The 19,269-nt window shown below is 40.2% G+C and overlaps 2 protein-coding genes across 2 annotated transcripts; both read right to left on the bottom strand.

The window, feature by feature from the left end:
• Positions 1 to 872: 872 nt before the first annotated feature.
• LOC140931473 (XK-related protein 6-like) lies at positions 873 to 2,030 on the bottom strand. The gene has a single exon (XM_073381286.1). It carries the CDS (start codon positions 2,028 to 2,030, stop codon positions 873 to 875), a length of 1,158 nt encoding a protein of 385 aa, XP_073237387.1.
• A 7,851-nt stretch (positions 2,031 to 9,881) lies between these two features.
• On the bottom strand, positions 9,882 to 11,066 carry LOC140931472 (XK-related protein 6-like). Its single transcript, XM_073381285.1, has one exon. It carries the CDS (start codon positions 11,064 to 11,066, stop codon positions 9,882 to 9,884), a length of 1,185 nt encoding a protein of 394 aa, XP_073237386.1.
• Positions 11,067 to 19,269: the final 8,203 nt, after the last annotated feature.

Here is a 19,269-nt window from a genome sequence, read left to right as displayed (position 1 = left end):
AAAACAAATAATTCAAATTAAACTTAACAGGGTTAAGAATCCCAACTGGCCGAACGCAAACCAGTTGGCTATTTACAAGCGTGACCGAGGATTTGAACTCGTGACTATCGTGAACAAACCCAGCTAGCGGTCAGAGCGGGACTTGAACTCGGGGCCTTAAAATTGCAAGTCCGGCGCTCTAACCACTCGGCCACGCTGCCATGGCTGACCGGGCATGATGAAATGAATTCTGTGTTCTGATTGTCAACCTGCGTGGGCAGGGTGGGTCTGTCTTGCCCAACGCTCAGGAAAAAATTTCGGCGACATAACAAATCCTTTACAATACAATACAGTAAATTTATTTAAGATGGAGTCGTAACAAACTATTGTTAACAATACAACAAAACCGGGAATAAAATGACCATGAGCCGGCGATTGTATTGTTTGATAACCACATACGTAGACTACACGCATGACAGAGTAAATAAGAAACATTTAGCTCGCTTTAGTATAGTTCAGTTTAGTTTAGTTTATAGCCTGCGAAAACATCCGTTTCTCCTCGCTCTTCGCCTCTGGGGACGCGCGAAACGTTCCCGGCCGCGAAGAGCGAGGAGAAACGGATGTTTTCGCAGGCTATTTAGTTTAGTTTAGTTACTTTTGAACTAATTATTCATTATTAAATACTGAATGACTCACAAATTAATACAAGTACGGTAAATAAGTCAGTAAATCAACATGACATAATGGCTTAAATGTGTGTCCCAGTTGACAGTACTTTTCTACTTTCCCTAGCGGCGACTCTTTAAACATTATAGTTAGCCTACATAATGTCACAGATCAGATACAAACTGGAGACATACCAATACAGGATCAGACTATGATTTACCTCCGTTTTATGTTGCTGCAACCTCGATGGGATTACTATACGATTGCTGCTGCACTTGATCCGTATTATTTGATTGACCATTTGATTCCTTCGTTAAGAAATAGAAATGAGTAAGTCTCATTCCGGTTCCAAGAACAGAAAACAAACAGACGTAAATGGTGACTGGTAAGGAGTACCAGGTGTGAGGGAAATGACTGAAATAAAACAACAGGATCATGGTGATGTTTTCTATCACAAACAGCACGTTAGAGAGCAACAGCATTCTTAAATGTTCAGTGTATCCGGCGAAATCAAGAATTACTTGTAATGACAAATCATCTCGTAGCCAATGGAGGCAGAAATACACAACCGACTCAGATCGGCCGCCGTTGCTGTCAGCGCTTTGTGCTCTACAAAGCCCAAAACTGGAACAGATCGTTATCACCGTACAGTGAAGGATCAAAACACCGGTTACCCACCACTTGTAGCTTACGGTGAACAAAGCAACTGCAAAAAGTCGACTGCTTAAAATAAATAAGTGCGTTACAAAAAGTAAAACTGTATGTTTTACACTGAAATGGAAGCCTCCTTCATCACTGCGAACAATCTCATCGCCAACAGTAGACGCCCAAGCCAAGTTGAGGAAAGACACGGGCAGGGAAACCATTTGAATGACCGACACCGAGTGCTGTTGAACAGCCAAGGCGTATAACTGAATAATAAACTGAGGAGCTGACTCAAGAGCGGCCTCGGCCAGAACACACAATTTGCTTAACCAGAGTAGACCATCCAAGTTTTCACCCGTTTGATCGGTGTTATTACCTTGCCTGAGTTTTAGTAACTTCTTTAGATAGCAATAAAGCGTTCGCAGTTTGAGCCAGGCCGGAAAGAGTGGATTGCATCCAAGGACAAAAACATGCGTGCTTTTCCAAGCGGTACACTGGTATTCTACCTGTTCTGATTCTTCATCATATCTCGTCCAGTTTGCAGCCAAGGCCGAGTTAACAGCAAGAAAAAACAAACTTGGCAAAATAATGAATGTAAGCCCCACACCGAACCATGTCTTGTGATCTGTGCGGTAGAATTCCACCAGTGTAAAAATATCAGTGATGGGGTCGGCAATGCTTAAAATGATTCCAAAAAGAACCGCGAAGATACCGTACCATTTAAGCTCGTTTACCGCCATTACTTCGACCCTTCTGACTAAGCTGCTGACTGCGCAAAACAATAAAGAACCTCCTGTCTCATTGACTCGTGTTTATAATGGTTGGAAAAGTTGTGACCCATAAAGTGCACTTATTGAATTAAAATGGAAATTCGTAGTGAATGGCAGTTCTTTTTTTATACTTCATTATTTTTTACAAAAGAGAATCAGTGTCTCAACAAATTTCAGCTCATGTAAAAGAGATCCAGACCCAGTGACGTGTGATCGTAAATTGTCATAAGGGACTGTTGGGCGCTTTCTATTCAGCCCAAAATTGCGGAAACTTCGGTTAGAAATCAAATGGAACGGATCATTTCGGTTTAGTCCGATCGGAATATTTGGGAACACCTTTGAAGATGGTCCAATTTGATCGGTCCTACTGAGTTCCTTTCCATTTGCCAAATTGCTATACCCAGTACCGCTCTTTTGTATGCTGCTTACAAGTACGATGACCAAACTAGCGGTACCTTGGATTGGGTCGTAATGTGCCGTTCCTTTGGGAACCTGGAATTTCGAACTTCAAGAAACCGGAATTTTTGTTAAATAGTAAGCTTAGTCTACAGGCAACAAATTTCGTGGATAAGTTCGGTCAATCTGTTAGGAAACTTTTAAACCAAAGCTGTCTCTGTCAAATTGGTTTTGTTTAAAACTTCAGACCTGTTTCTTTTTTTTACACGCAAAACAGAGCACTATAATAATTTTGATCCCGGGGCGCTTTTGTGGCTCATGACACGTATGTTGATATGGTAATATTTCATTAAGGACTCTACGACAAGTTCATATTTGCTGTTAATTTGTTAGCAGCTGTGATAACTTGAGGTTTCTTAGCGTTGCGGTCTAAAATTCAACTAAAAATAATCTGGTATAAGGTAATCATTTCTGAATTCAAGCGGTTCACCATTGCCTCTCCCACCGGATCGCCCCGGCCATTGAGGCATATTAGAAGGGAAAAGGCGTTACTTCCAATTGATGTACATCAAAAAAAAATTCAATAAATGCCGGTCCGGAATGTTTAGAGTGTAAAATGCAAAAGTGCTAATAATTTATACTTGACAACTATTCGCGTGTGTAAGGTGATGCTTGCCCCGATCGAAAAGTGATCTCAGAGTTACTATTAATTAATAAAAACCTTTGTGATACTACATATTTTAGACACCTAGGTTTTGATTAAAACCTTAAAATTTCTTTCTCACGCAAAGCACAGCGCAACATAATTATGACCCAGGGCGAATTTTTTAGTATAGTATAGATTTAAAGGTTATTCTCTTACTATGTTGCAAAAATCGCCATTGCGATAGTGATAATGCTCGAGAATATTACAAGAATATTAGCCCACTAGGTCTTAGCGACAACTACAGTTTTGCTATTTTGTCGACATCTGTCATAATCTGTCACACTTCAGTTCAGTCAATATTTTTTACTACAACAAAACATTGCTGAGAAGCAATCAGTATGACTCCAGGCAATCAACAAAATTACCATGAGCGATTGTATTGTTTGATAAACACATTGTAGTCATCTACAAGTAGTAATCACAAACGTACGGTATAAGTACGGGCCCCCATTGACGGTTTCCCTACAAATACATTGAAACCACTTTTTAGCCTATCCAGAGTACTTTTAGATCTCTAGAAATGCATTCTGAGGGCGCTATAAAATTTGTATCTGTTCGGTCATCCTAGGGGAACTTGAGGCTTTTTGAAATAACACTAAGGGCTTCTGATTTTTCTGATTCCCCTCCATCACATTTTTGAATCCGAAAATTTTAGCTTCCTTTTTTCTAGAAAAATAGCCTAACCTGAGGACGAGTGAAATGTGAAAAAATGGAACTTCAGAAAATCATAGGGAATTTATTAGATAGGCTTCGAAAGTTGTTTATGAATGGAACGGCCATCTAGAAATTTTTAGCTGTCCTCAAGTAATAGAAAATTCAAAGCAATATTTGCTTGTCCGAACAGATATTTTACAGAAAACAGTCGTTGGGTGCCCCTGAATAATGGATTAAATACGTGTCCCAGTTGGCACTAGATACATACATACATACTTTATTATACTCCATCCCTTGTTAAGGCTTTTCAGAGGTACATACAAACATACTACATAACTAAGTTAAAATAAAATACAAATGACATTGGAAAATTTATAAACCTAATCTCTCTTACTGTAGCCAGATGAGTCATTATTAATAGTTCTAAAAAGGAAAAAATGCCCTAAAATATATTATGTTTGAAAGACAAACAAATTCTTCAAGCAGCTTGTATCGCATGAGAGCTTAACGTTTTTGCAAAGTTTGAGCCTATCGCTTAAGTCGTTCTAAAGTTTAACCCCTTGGTTATAAAATGAACGTTGACTAGTGGCTGTTTTAAGGAGCGGAATAAAAACTCCTATAGTTTGGCTATGTGAAATGCTAGATCATTTTACAATCCGCTAAGTACCATGGGACTATACCGTTCAGTATACATTTGAAGACCAGGATAGCTTTTCTAAGAGTTTAGTTGTTTTCTTACAGGTACCACTTAAGTTCTTTTAATATAGGCGTTACATGATAGTACTTTTTGGCTTCAGAAACAATCCTACAAGCGAAATTTTGAACAGCCTGGATCTTGTTAAGATGAATTTCAGAAGTGTTGCTCCAGACAGCCAACAGTAAATAAGGAAGTTGCGACACTTGAACGTTATAGTCAGCCTACATAAAGACACAGAACACATACAAACTTAGATTGCGACGAGCCAATACAAGATCAGGCTATAATCTACCCCCGTTTTATAATGCTTTAACCTCGACGCGATTACTACACGATTTATTGCCGCTGCACTTGAACGTTATTATTTGTTCCTGTTATTAAACATCATACACTGTAGTCAGCAGACATTATCATCGATCACATATTAACTCTAGACGTACCAATGCACAAGATCAGACTATTTATACCGACGTTTCATAGACATATTGCTGCAACCCCGGAGGGGTTACTTTAGAATGCTACTAAGTGCATATGATCGTTGGGTACTCCTGGATCGGCGACCATCTGATCAAATCTGGTTTCTTCCTTTAGTAATTGAAGTGAGTAAGTCTCATTATTGCCCCGGGAACAGCAAATAAACAGACGCAGATAGTGACTGGTAAGGAGTACCAGGTGTGAGGGAAATGACTGAAATAAAACAACAGGATAATAGTGATGTTTTCTATCACAAACAGCACGTTGGAGACCAACTGCATTCTTCTTAAATATTCCTTTTTGTTTTCTTCTTCGACGTAATTTGCTTGTATTGAAAAATCATCTCGTAGTCGATGAAACCAGTAAAAAAAACGACTTGAAGACTTCCCACAGCTGTTCCCATTCGTTGCGGTCTCGCCCTCTGCAAAGCCAAACGATGTCAGATATCGTTATCACCGTAAGGTGAAGGATCAAAACCACCACTTGTAACTTACAGTGAACAAAGCAACTGCAAAGAGTCGAATGCTTAAAATAAATAAGTGCGTTGAAAAATTAAAACTTTATCTTTCACTCTGAAATGTCCGTCACTGTGAAGTACCTCAGTCATAATCAACAGTAGACGCCCAAGCCAAACTCAGGAAAGACAAGGGTAGAGAAACCATCCGGAAAGATCGTCACCTATTCCTGTTGAACAGCCATAGCGTACAGCTGAATAACAAACTGAGGAGCTGATTCAAGAGCGGCCTCAACAATAACAGCGAATTTAGTGGACGACAGTGGACCATTCCACTGTGGATTCTCTTGATACATTAGAATGCCTGGCGGCGACACTTGTTCGACTCTTTAGAGTAACAAGGAAGTCATACATTTTTAACTGAAAAAGCGGGGAAAATGGACTGCAAACACAAATGCACGTGCACTCTTTACAATCAACACAATCATCACCACATTCCTTGAAACGCATTGCGAAGTAAATGATTAAAGGAAACAAACATGACAAAATAATAAAACAGAGCCCTACACTCTGATCAACCACGTCTTGTGACCCACTCGGTAGAACTGCAAGGAAAGGGGGGTGGGGGTGGGAGGGGGAGTTTATGTCAGCCCACTTGATGGCCTCCCAAACATACACAACCCCATTATATTCTATTTAGACAAAAGCTTTACATAGGACTGAGAGGAGCCTAATTCAGTCTGTCAGTCATACTTGTGATTAACTATTGAAGCAAAAAATGCGGTCGACAATTTGCAGGTTATTATTTTTTGCTTTTTAAGTTTCATCCTTTCGGGAGCCCATAGCCCGGAGCGGGCAACTTCCATGTACTTGCGTCACGGCGTTTTTACCGACCAGTTTACGATTTAGGGACGAATTTAGAATATTTTCTAAGCCAAACAAACCACTCAGCAAATCCTACAGACCTGAAAATGGTATTTTTGACCTTTTAATGATGTTCAGCTTTCCTTCTTCGTATCCTTTACTTTGAATGCATTCATAGACGGAGCGGAGCTTCCATTTTCGCAGGAAAAAGTACTCTTAAATGTATCAAAAAAATAAACCTGTCCGTGAAAATGCCTTGACATGCGAGTTGCTTGGTAAGGGGTTGTGGGTACTTAAATTTCTCAGAGAAATGATTACCCAACAACAATGATTGCCCAAAGAAAAGAGGAGTGGGGGGGGAGTTATGTCGGCCCACTTTTGCTATATGTGAATAGCCCCCCAAATACACAACCCCATTATATTCTTCTATTTAGTGCACTACCCTGACGCCATCTGTGTCAAATGAAGATTAATCCCCAAAAACCAGCAAAGATTCATTCATTTTCTGCGATTTTAATTCCGTTGATTATGAAACAACTAAAAATTCATATTCTTGTTCATTAAAATTTTAAGAGACTTTTTAATAAATTACAATATACGTTACAGAAAATGGCAAGCGTGCCCTAAAATGTGCTACGTAAAAAACCAAGTTTATCGGGGAGTTCTGAGAGGTTTTTTCCTGGAGGAAATCTATACTGATCTGTACACAGGCGGCCCAAACTCACGTTACGAGGGAAGGGTGTAATGTAAAGGAGTAATAGCGGTTACGCAATAAAGCCAAAAAAAACAGTAAACGACAATCAAACACCAAAATGCAGTGGAATACATTGCAGGTAAGTCTTTTTTATTCATTTCTTTTAAGAAAAAGTAAGGTTTAGCGTTATTTAGCGTTCGCAGATCTCAATAATATATTTCTCATACAAAGTCTCTTATATTTTCAACGGTCGCCTGTAACGCGACACCGGCGCGTCACCTATGGTATGTAAATTACATTACACCCTTCCCCTGTAACGTCAGTTTGGGCCGCCTGTGATCTGTAAAGACTAAAGACTACTGGAAGCATCGGATTTACTGGGGCGGGATTCCATAATGGACTCTGATATTAAAATAATGAGTAAAATAGTTATCAAAGGATGAGTAAGTTGTTCGTTAACTCTTTCGTGTAAAAAGTTTTCAAAACCAAAGAGGGAGACAGAGAGGCGAGTGGCAGTGCAACACGTTGAAGAATTCTACTTTCTTCGTTTTAAGACTTCCTATGTAATTTTCACCAGTGCATCTCTGTGCAGTGATGGAGACAACTTGTTGATTTGCTTTATTGTTCCTTGGCGTACTGGCTTGCGCTTCCCAATGTATAAGTGTATAGGAGCGGGTTATACCATCACTCTGAGGAAAAGCAAGGTAAACAAAGTAACTGAACCATGTGAAAAATTACTGCAAAAACAGATAGGATATTCTTTTAAAGGGGGGTGGGAGTGGAGGGGGGGGGGGGGTGACGAAAAGAAGTCATATCTTAGACGAGTTTGCATTAAAGTAGATTTTATCCGGGAGAATGTCTGCCACAGCAGCACAACAAACTGAGTTCATGAGAATTAACAAAGAGCAGAAGTATAGTCCTTTCACCTTTCCCAGGAAAACGGAAACCCCAATGGTTACTTAAATAAACTTCTTGTTGTCTTGCTTAGAATGTAAAGATTTTTGTCTCAGTTAGGTTGGTCAGAACGAAAAGCTATTATATTACCCACACAATGTATCACTTGGGGTAGTATGTACATAAATGACATAAACATAAACAGCACGTTAGAGAACAGCATCATCCTTCATTCTTCTTCATTGTGGTCATGTGCGTCATTGAATGGACAAAAGGTACTCACAGTGAGAAACAGTCTAGAGCTTGCATTGAAGTGGATTTAAAACGGAGGATGTCTGTCACAGCCACACAACAAACTTAGCTTCTGATGAGAATTGTCACTTTGAAAGTCACCTGTGATCAGGAAACCAACATCAGCAACGAAGACCGGGTATCGAATTTCCTCGAATAATAGCCGGGGGCAATTGTTTCTTTTTTCTCATCGAAAGAGGGCGATTATTCGAGGGAAGGCGATTATATGAAGGAAGCGATTATTTCAAATATTGCTCAGTGGAAGTCGCGCCCTAAAGATTTGTTTTATTATCCCATTAAATAACAAACTTGTCACTTCAAATAAACTGAACATTGGCTTTTTAAGTGTTTAAATTTGGTTCCTTGATTAATTTTCAGAGCTTTAATCGTCACGAGGGAGGCGACTAATCGAGGGACGGCTATTATTCAAGGAAATGCGGTATATTACTTTCAGCTTGCCAAGGGAAAAGAGAACCGGCAGGAAAACTTTATATAATATAAATCTTCTCATATCCTAGTTTATATTATCCCTTTTGTGGTCACCTCACTGGAATAAGAGGTTTACGCTGGTTATGACATTCATCGCCAATTCAAGCTCTTTGTAACTTTGCTTAAATATTAACCCGTAAAATCTCACCCAAGACAGGGGCCGATCTAGCGGGAGGGTGCAGGGACTGCGCACCACCCCTCCCCCCCCTACCCGAGATGACCTGCGGTTTTCTAATACAACTGGTATTCTGCAAAAAAAAAACTGTGTGGTTTATTGGTGTTGAAGTAGAGCAAGAGACGAGTGCACCCCCTCCTAAAAAGAATCCTGGATCCGCCACTGCAAGAGTAACCTGATTGGTTGGAAAAAACATTAAGATATTCTATTTCCATTTGCTTGCTCCCGACGGGACAAAATTGAGGTCTATCTTGAAAATTCACTATGGTCCTGTAGCTGTACAGTCTCAAAACACAATAACTCAGCGCCAGTAGCCACAGTGATATAAAAATTACAAAGAACTGTTCTTTTCTTAGCCACAGGGATATCAAAATCAAAAAGACAATATTCTAAAAGTCACTGCTAGCCCCAGCTTAACATTGTTGAGATGCAATCAGTTTTCCTTTCGCTTCATGTCTCCAGCCAATCAACAAAATGATCATGAGCGATTAAAATTGCTTGATATCACATTGTAGTCACCTTCACGTAGAATACACGTATGACCAAGTAAATCTGGTAAATAAGAAACATGTGGCTCGGTTTAGTGTACCTCAGAATAACTTCAGTTTACAGTGGCGGATCCAAGGGAGGGGCCCGAGGACCCCCCCCCCCCCCCTTGTTTTGAGACCAAACTGAGGCCCAAAGGGCCGAAAAAATTTTTTTGGAGACCCCCCCCCCCCCCTTCCCGCTTATCTTAGGGTCTGGATGACCGCCCCCGTTCCCCTTATCTGAAGGTCTGGATCTGCCAACCTGGATTAGTTTAATTTCTTTTCGTTTCGTTTAGCTTGGACTAATTAATTCAACAATAAATACTAAGTGAGTTACAAATGAGTACAAGCAAGAACGGTGAGTCAATCAACAGAACATGGCTAAAATTTGTGTCTCAATTGACACTATTTTTCCTTGTTGCGGTTCTTAAACATTATACACTGTCTCAGCACATTCTCACCGATCACATATTAACTTGAGACGTAAGCATACAAGATCTGACTATTTATACCGACGTTTCATATACATATTGCTGCAACCACGGAGGGGTTACTAGACTTTCTATACTATTGCTACTCCTGGATCGGCGACCGTCTGATTCCTTGCACTCGATCGATATTATTTGATCAACCATCTGAATGTGATTCCTTTTTAAATAATAGAAGTGAGTAAGTCTCATTGCGGCTCCAAGAACAGCAAATAAACAGACACAGATGGTGACTGGTAAGGAGTACCAGGTGTGAGGGAAATGATTGAAATAAAACAACAGGATCATGGTGATGTTTTCTATCACAAACAGCACGTTGGAGAACAACTGCATTCTTCTTAAATGTTTGTATCCGTCGAATTCACCAAGTAATGACAAATCATCTCGTAGCCAATAAAGGCAGAAAGACATAACCAAATGAAATGGGTCGTCTCTGTCTCGTCTCTGCCAAACGATGTCACATATCGTTATCACCGTACAGTGAAGAATCAAAACACTGGTAACCCACCACTTGTAGCTTACAGTGAACAAAGCAACTGCAAATAGTCTACTGCTTAAAGTAAATAAGTGCGTTACAAAATGTAGAACTTTATCTTTCACACTGAAATTGAGGTCTCCCTCATCACTTTGAATTAACTCATCAGCAACAATAGACGCCCAAGCCAAGCTGAGGAAAGACACGGGCAGGGAAACCATTTGAACGATCGTCACGGATTCCTGTTGAACAGCCATGGCGTACAGCTGAATAATAAACTGAGGAGCTGATTCAAGAGCGGCCTCGGCCAGAACAGCGAATTTGCTTGACTTCAGTAGCTTATCCAACTGGTCCAAGTTTTCAACCATTTGATGGGTGTCACTATCTTGCCTGAGTTTTAGTAACTTCGTTAGGTAGAAGAAAAGCGTTCGCAGTCTCAGCCAGGCCGGAAGGAGTGGATTGAAGCCAAGGACTAAAATATGTGTGTATTTCAGCCAAGCCTTATACTTGCCCTCTTCCTTCCCTCTTCGTCTTGCTCCTAAGTTAATAACAAGAAAAAAAATACTTGGCAAAATAATGAATGTAAGCCCCACACCGAACCACGTCTTGTGATCTGCGCGGTAGAATTCCACCAGTGCAAGAATATCAGTGACAGGGTCGGCAATGCTTAAAATGGTTTCAAAAAGAACCACGAAGACGCTGTACCATTTGAGTTCCTTTTTCGCCATTACTTCGACCTTTCTGACTAGGCTGCTGACTGCACAAAACAATAAAGAACTTCCAAGCAATCAGGTGCTCTCGCAGGCTAACAACTTCTAACCTGCGATCATGCGGTCCTTCTTCCCCTTTTTCCCCGAAAAAGAACGTCTGATCGCAAGTTACGTTACACACTCAGGTTAAAGAGCTTCCTGTCTAATTGACGGAATGTTGTGAACTATGTGACCCATAAAATGCACTTACTGTATTTTTTCGATTAAACGCCGTCCTCGAATAAACGCCGCAGATGGAAGCAAAATTATCAAGAAACGCCGCCCTTGATTAAAAACCGTATTGGAAACGCTAAAAACTTAATAAACGCCGCGGTGTTTAATAGAATAAATACGGTATTGAATTAAAATGGAAATTCGTAGTGAATGACAGTTCATGTTTTAGACTTCATCAGCTCCTGACTTCATTTATTGTTACAAAAGAGAATCAGTGTTTTAACAAATTCAGCTCACGTAAAAGAGATCCAGACCCAGTGACGTGTGATCATAAATCATCATAAGGAACTGTTGGGCCCTTTCCATTCAGCCCAAAATTGAGGAAATTTCGGTTAGAAATTAAAATTTAAAAGAAAGGAACGGATCATTTAGGTTTGGTCCGACCGGAATGTTTGGGAATACTTTTGAAGATGGTCTAATTTGATCGGTCCTACTCAAGAGACTATAAAGGGGACAGAAAGGGCATTCCCCATATACACCCTATTCCATAGGTAATTCGTCTCGAGTTATTTTTAACATGACAGATCTCAAGGGGGATTAGACAACAGCCAATCACATAGCGCGAATGTGTTCCGCGTGGATGACCCACGCTGAGAGCCACGCGTCCTTCACGACATGACGTAGAACAAAATGGGGGAAGACGCGGAGAGCGATTTTGCTATTCCTTTTGTCGACGAAAACGACTACAGCAAGATTTCTGCGAAAGCTGTGTCAGCGAAACCGAAATTAAAAAAGAATCGCCCTTCCTCTCTTGTATAGAGCTAACAGTAGAGCAGGGAAATCCTTTACACACTGAATATTCTCTCAGGATCATTTATAAATTACAGTTTGAAGAGAGCAATTTCTGGTTTCATGTTTATTTTTTTCAGTCTTTATAGCGATTATTCCTACCCACTTACTTTGTGAATTGTAGGCGAACCCTCCTAAAGATGAATTTCAAGGGACCATATTCAAGCTCAGAAAGAGAAATAAAATTTCGTCGTTGCTTAATTACGTCCTCCATAAAACGCGAAATTAGGCATTTTCACGTCGTAGTCGTGCAAAAACGGGAAAGAAATGAACAAAAAAGTGTGTTGCACGTGCGAAGTTGTTGTTTTGCTAATTAAACCTATTGTTTTTTTGACGTTCTAGTTGTCGTCCGCGTCGTTGGATCTTAAACTCCCCAAATTGTACAAACGACCGGTTTCAATAGACAGGCGAAATTTCTCATTTTATTAAAGCACTGAGGTTACGACAACTTCGAGTTAAACTGATTTCACGGGTTGTCAAAGAGTCCAGCGATTCCTTTTTCCCAGGTGAGCGCCGACTCATTTCGCTTCAATATTCAGGAATGCTCTCGATCTTTTTGCGCTTTCATTGCCTCTCGCCCGACATGTTTTGCACGGTGTTTGGTCATGCGAAACCTCCACGAAACATCCACGCCTCGCGCGAGGTAACTTTATCCCGATTCTAAAAATAACTCGAGACGAATTACCTATGGAATAGGGTGTATATGGGGGATGCCCTCTCTGTCCCCTTTATAGTCTCTTGGTCCTACTGGGTTCCTTTCCATATGCCAAATTGTTGTACCTAGTACCGCTCTTCTGTATCCTGCTTACAAGTACGATAACCAAACGTACGGTACAATACCTTGAATTGCGTCGTAATGTACCGTTCTTTTGGGAACGTGGAATTTCCGAGATTTCAAGAAACCGCGGGAATTTTTGGTTACATACAAAGCGCCTCTGATTAATTATATATACGGGGGAGGGTGGGGGATACAACTTTCAAAAGCAGTTGAAAATTGGGGGGTATAGTTTTTGCTGGGGGAGTACGATTTCTACTTTTGCGTTTTCACCTTATGGAGACCCGAGTAACTGAAACACTATCACTCACTCACTCACTCATGCCCATGAATGCCGTCAGGCATATCGCCACTCCTGTCTGTTCTGGGCCAGCTTCTGAATGATTCCCCAGGTGTGCTGTAGGATCTTGAGCTCCCCTTGCACAGTCACCACGCCAGGTGTTCTTGGGTCGTCCCCGCTCGCGTTTTCCTTCTGGTGTCCAATGTAGGGCTGTGCGGGTGATGCTGTTTTTACCCCACGGAGACCCTTAAATGAAACACTATAACAAACCTAAAATGTTCAGGAGAAAACATTTTCAAACCGTGTTTTAAGATAGTGGAACCGTTGTGCGACTAACATTAGAAACCTGTCCCGCTTAGTTGCAGGCAACGAATAGCTTCTTGGATAAGGTCGGTCAATCTGTTGGGAAACTTTTAAACCAAAGCTGTCTCTGTCAGATTGGTTTTGTCTAAAACTTTTCACGCAAAACAGAGCATTATCATAATTTTGATCCTGGGGCGTTTTTGTGGCTCATGACTCGTATGTTGCCAAGGTTATAGCTCATTAAGGACTGTATGATAAGTTCATATTTGCTGTTTTGTTAAAAGCTGTGATAACTTGAGGTTTCTTAACGTCGCGGTCTAAAATTTAGCTGAAAATAATCTGGTATTAGAAAATCATTTCTGAATTCAAGCGGCTCACCATCGCTTCTCCCACAAGACCGCCCTAGCTATTGGCTATACACCTCTAAGCCAATATTTGAATTCATTACCTGTCCACTGAAGTATTGATTAAAAAGCACTGTTACCGTTCGGCTGACCTGCCTGATATAATTTAACGTGTCCGTAAGATGGCTACATGTGTGAACACATTGCTTTAAGCACTTTGTAAAACGCCGACTGAGAGTAAGCGCAAACCACAAGTTGAAAAGTTTGGCGAATAATTTCTTCTGAGTATGAAAAGAAGTTTCATAGAATAAGACCAAGATGATTTTGATTGTGTCTGCTCTGTTCCTCGCTAGCATGGCAGCAAATGTTTACTTTTCATATACACTTTTTGTCCACAATGATTTAACCACCTAGTGGTTTGTTGCGGATGATGGTCCACTTGTTCCAGCGTTATTCGTTAACGAAACAATACTTACACGGTTACATTACATAACTCTTGGCACATACGATTACGTACTTTCCTTAGGCATGTTTCGCCTAGCATGTATTGTTGCTCCGTGGCTCCTAATTCAGCTGCACTGGGGTTGGGTTGCTCATCAGGAACCTCCCTGATGTCCCTTATGGTATAAACAATTTCTGTGAAAGTCAGTGTCTTTCTTCCACCTTACTTACTGCGTGAGGGGCACAAACATATCCCCCCCTTCCTTCCACCATGCAAACGTTTGTACATTTTCGACACTTTGCCTCCCCGGGAGCTATATCTTCGTTCGCTTAAGACGTGTAACTTTTAAATTTGGCAATTTTACTAATCAGTTAAGGCGCTCTTTCAAGTGGTGTCCACGGATTTTCCCTCACTGGTCCATGTGAAAAGCTGAAAAAACCGCAGAAGGTTCCTTTATGTTTGGTATACATGTAGACTACATGCATGAAAAAATTTCTCGAGAAAACAGCGATTTAGAGTTTTATTTTGTACATATTTCAGAAGAGAGAGCTACAAGATTATTTTCAGCTTACTAGTTTGGTTTTGTCTACAGTCAAGTCTAGTCTACTGAGTCTAGTCTAGTCCAGTTTACTTTGGTCTAGTTCAGACTGAATTAACTCGCCAATGTTTCTAAAAATAAACACAGTAAATCAATATAACATGGCTGGGGAGATGATTCGATTAGGTTATAGGAATTAACGCGGTTGCTCTGAGTCGGAATACCTTATTATCACAGATCATGCACAACTAATTTGAGGTGTTCCAATCCAAATTCATACTGTCATCTATCGTTTCATTTTCCAGCTTCTCGATTGCGGTAAAATACTAAATACTTCGTCAGCATTATTTTATTCCTTCGTTAACAGAGACTGGAATTGCTCCGAACCCGGAAAGAAAAAAAAACAGGAACATTATGATATCTCCCATCGCAAACAGAACGCTTTAGAACATTTGCATTGTTCTCAGCTTTTGAACTACTCTGTGGCTGGTGAGAACAGAACTTTCGTCCCAACTGACATTAGCACTCTCTCGAATTAGATTAGGCTACAAGAGTAATTATTAGCAAGTTAGTTAAGAATAAAAGTCATGAGTATTATCATTTAACTCTTTCGATAAAAAATAAAAATGAGTAAGTCTCATTATGGCTCCAAGAACAGTAAACAGACAGACGCAGATGGTGACTGGCAAGGAAAACCAGGTGTGAGGGAAATGACTGAAATAGAACAACAGGATCATGGTGATGTTTTCTATCACAAACAGTACGTTGGAAAACAGCTGCATAATTCTCAGTTCTTTCTTTCGATTTTTTCTTTGTTCCTCATGTATTCTAACTGCTATGTCATCTCGCAGCCAATGAAGGCAGAAATAGGAAGCTATTAAACGTGCAGCTTCCAATACTTTCGCATTACACTGTCTTTGGGGATAAAACCAGATGATATCACAGACCACTATCGCCATAGAATGAAGGATCAAAACTTTGGTAATCCACCACTTGTAACGTACGGTGAACAACGCGATGGCAAACAGTCGACTGCTCAAAAGGAATACATGCGTTGCAAAGCGAAGTAGTCTGTGTATTAAATTTCGCTCCGCATTAGTGCCACCTGCATTGTAGTGAATGAACTCATCGCCAACAGTAGACGCCCAAGCCAAGCTGAGGAAAGACACTGGCAGGGAAACCATTTGAACGATCGTCACGGATTCCTGTTGAACAACCATGGCGTACAGCTGAATGATAAACTGAGGAGCTGATTCAAGAGCGGCCTCAAACAGAAGCGCGACATTGCTCTGATGCAATAGATCATCATGAGCTTCTTCGTCACTATTTGCTGGATCCATTCTTGAAACTTTATTGCCATGCCAGAAATTCGTAAAATTCTTCAGGTAGGAAAACAGTGTTTGCAGTTTTAGAAAGGCTGGAAAGAATGGATTTGCAGCGCAAAGGATAACTTGCGTGCACCTCCTAGCAATGCTGACCTTTTTCAATTCAGATTTTTTTAAAACATAATAAGTCAGTAAAAACACAAAACAGGGCAAAAAGACGAAAGTGAGCCCTACACCGAACCATGTCTTGTGATCCTCGCGGTAAAATTCCACAAGTGTGAGAATATCAGTGATGGGGTCGGCAAAGCCTAAAATGATTCCGAAAACGATCAAAAATATGTCGTGCCGTTTGATTTCGTTTTCCACCATTGCTGTGACCTTTCTTAATGACTCTTAAATTCTAGAAAGACCTTTTTGTCTGATCCGCTTTACGTATTGATAGGTTAAGTTACAAACTGACTGTGACCAATAGAATGCATGCATTTTGAGTTATTATAGAGCTCAAGTAAAGGTGTGAAAGTTGTGCATTCGTGTGCAGTAGTTTTGCCCAAATTTTTGGGCAAGTCGTTTCTATAAGAGTAAAGACACTTAGCAATACAAATTTGCTACCGTGAAGGCATATTAGAAGGGAAAAGACCTTACTTCCAATGGACGTGCGTCAAAAAGCGATGTTCAAGAATTGTTTTATTATTCATGCAAAATGTATTTTTTGTTTTTAATAAGAAGCTTACCTTCTAGTAGACTTTTTTAAAAAAACTTTGGCCTATTTCCTTGCCCGGTTTCAGGATATAAAAAGATGTATTTTCTTGTAGGTACTCCTCAAAAAGTAGATAACATCCATCGAGCAAAATGTTTTGTGTATTCTCGCATAACTTCCGATCAGTTTTGATCAGAAATTCAGCTATTTTAATTAACTGACTGAGAAACGTCGGAATACAGAATGTTACTGAGTCGGGAGTACAGCCAGTGTCTTCTGGGACACATTTTCATTGAACACATAAAGAACTAGCGAGTTATGTGTGATCAAAATCAAAGCATCGCGACGGTAGTAAAAACATTAATTTTAAAAGTTTAATCTAGTTTATATTTCCAGGAGATTCGTAATAATTAAAAGACGGAATCCACCATGGCCAGTTCGTCTCAGGAGACGAGTACGGTACCCTGGAATAAGCAGGGGCACCGAACGAGGGTTTCCTCCTAAATGTATTGAAAACACTTTTTAGGCTATCCAGAGTACTTTTAGATCGCTAGAAATGTATTCTAAGTGGCGCTAAAAAACTTATATCTGTTCGGTGATCCTTGGGCAACTTAAATCTTTTTGAAATTACAAGGGCTTCAGTATTATTAAAATTCTAGCTGCAATAGGATTTAATGGAGCCGAAACTAATTGTGGAATTGCACGCATTTTAGGCATCCTACTGATGAACAGTTGCGACACATAGATATATATTTGTACTGCTAGCTGCGAGTCGCCAAGGTTTCAAATACTGCACATGGTTTATTTCGTCCAAAATGTACAGAAATACAGAAGATATAAAGAATTCGAAATCTACGTAGAGATATCAACAGGAACTACAATCAGTCAAGAAATGTTAAAGCAAACCTTACGTACCCGTTGGTGTCTCTCAAGTTTCGCAACTAGTAGTAATGATCTTACTAATCAACGATTGTTACGTCATGTCATTAGTCGTGATTATATCACGCATGAATTTCGTGTTATACCGAAACAATATTTTTTAGCAACTATATACGATAATTTGCAGTCTGTCTACTGTGAATCTAAAGTTTTAGGAAAGTGAGAATTTTTCTGATTCCTCTCTGCATCGCATTTTCGACTTCGATAATTTTAGGTGGGAAACAATTAAACCTCAGAAAATTGTAGGGAATTTGTTAGATATATAAGCTTCGAAAATTGTACTTAAATGGAACGGTTTTTAGCCTTCGTCAAGCTATAGAAAATTCTAAACAAGTTTTGCTTCTCCGGACAGATATTTCCCAGAAAACAGTAGTCTGGTGCCCCTAAATAAGCGCCGCACCCTCCAAGTAAAAAGAGACTTAGCGCACAAGAAGCACGAGGATTTTTTTTGCCAAAGAAGCAAAGAGGCCAAAAAAATTATAATAACACCTGATCTCAGGTTAGCTCTCGCGCGTCTCGAGTTCTTCTTCCGCTTGCTACAAGGAAACGGAAACGATTGCTACGCGGGTTTATAAAGTGTCGAGTATTGAGAGAGGTATACATGATCGATCATTCCCGTAAGTATCACCTTTTAATCCCATGACAGAGGAATATCGATGTTTTGACACTTCATCTCGTCTGGAAAAAAACACAAATGGCTTGTATAGTAATCCCGTCGAGTTTGCAGCATTATAAAACGAGGGTAGATTATAGTCTGATCTTGTATTGGCCAGTGGAATAAGAAAACGTAAACAAATGACTTCAGGTAAATTCTACCCTCACGATCTTTGCCTGAAACATGAAGCGAAACTAAATCACATTTTAGGTTTAGTATCGGAATGTAATGAAACGCGAAAATAAAGAAAACCCACAACCCTGTATTAGAGCTCGCAGTCACCAAAGCAGCTGCAAAGAGTCGACTGCTCAAAACTAATAAATTCGTTGCAAAGTGTACAAGTTTATTTCTCATATTCAGCTCATTGTTTCTCCTATCATCATAGTGAAAGACTCCATCAGCAACTACGGAAGCACGAGCCAAGCTAAGAAAAGACACAGGCAGGGAAATTATTTGAACAATGGTCACCGATTCCTGTTGAACAGCCATGACGTATAACTGGATAATGAACTGAGGAGCCGATTCAAAAGCGGCCTCGAACAGAAGAAAATATCTACTGTCGTCACGCCGTAGGTGAACATCGTCTTCTTCCTCGCCGCTGGTTTCATTATCAAATGTTGGATTTCATTGCTCCTCCAGAGTTTCTTGAGGTCGCAAATAAGCATTTTTAGTTTCACCAAAGCTGGACAGAATGGATGAAAACCAAAAAGGAACGCTCGCGTGAGAATCAGTTTGATACTGGACGAGTTTTTGTATAAATTGAGTGTGCAATGAACTAGGAAATAAAGCGAACATGGAAAAACAATGAATACAAGCCCCACGGTGAACCATTTCTTGTGATCTGCGCGGTAGAATTCCACC

This window comes from Porites lutea, chromosome 3 (assembly GCF_958299795.1).
Source record: "Porites lutea chromosome 3, jaPorLute2.1, whole genome shotgun sequence".
NCBI lineage: Eukaryota > Metazoa > Cnidaria > Anthozoa > Scleractinia > Poritidae > Porites > Porites lutea.
The sequence above is the reverse complement of the archived record's forward strand: the minus strand, read 5'-3'. Positions and strand labels throughout refer to the sequence as shown.

Coding starts and splice junctions, on each gene's coding strand:
- LOC140931473 (XM_073381286.1), bottom strand. CDS start 2,030: ATGGCGGTAAACGAGCTTAAATGGTACGGTATCTTCGCGGTTCTTTTT.
- LOC140931472 (XM_073381285.1), bottom strand. CDS start 11,066: ATGGCGAAAAAGGAACTCAAATGGTACAGCGTCTTCGTGGTTCTTTTT.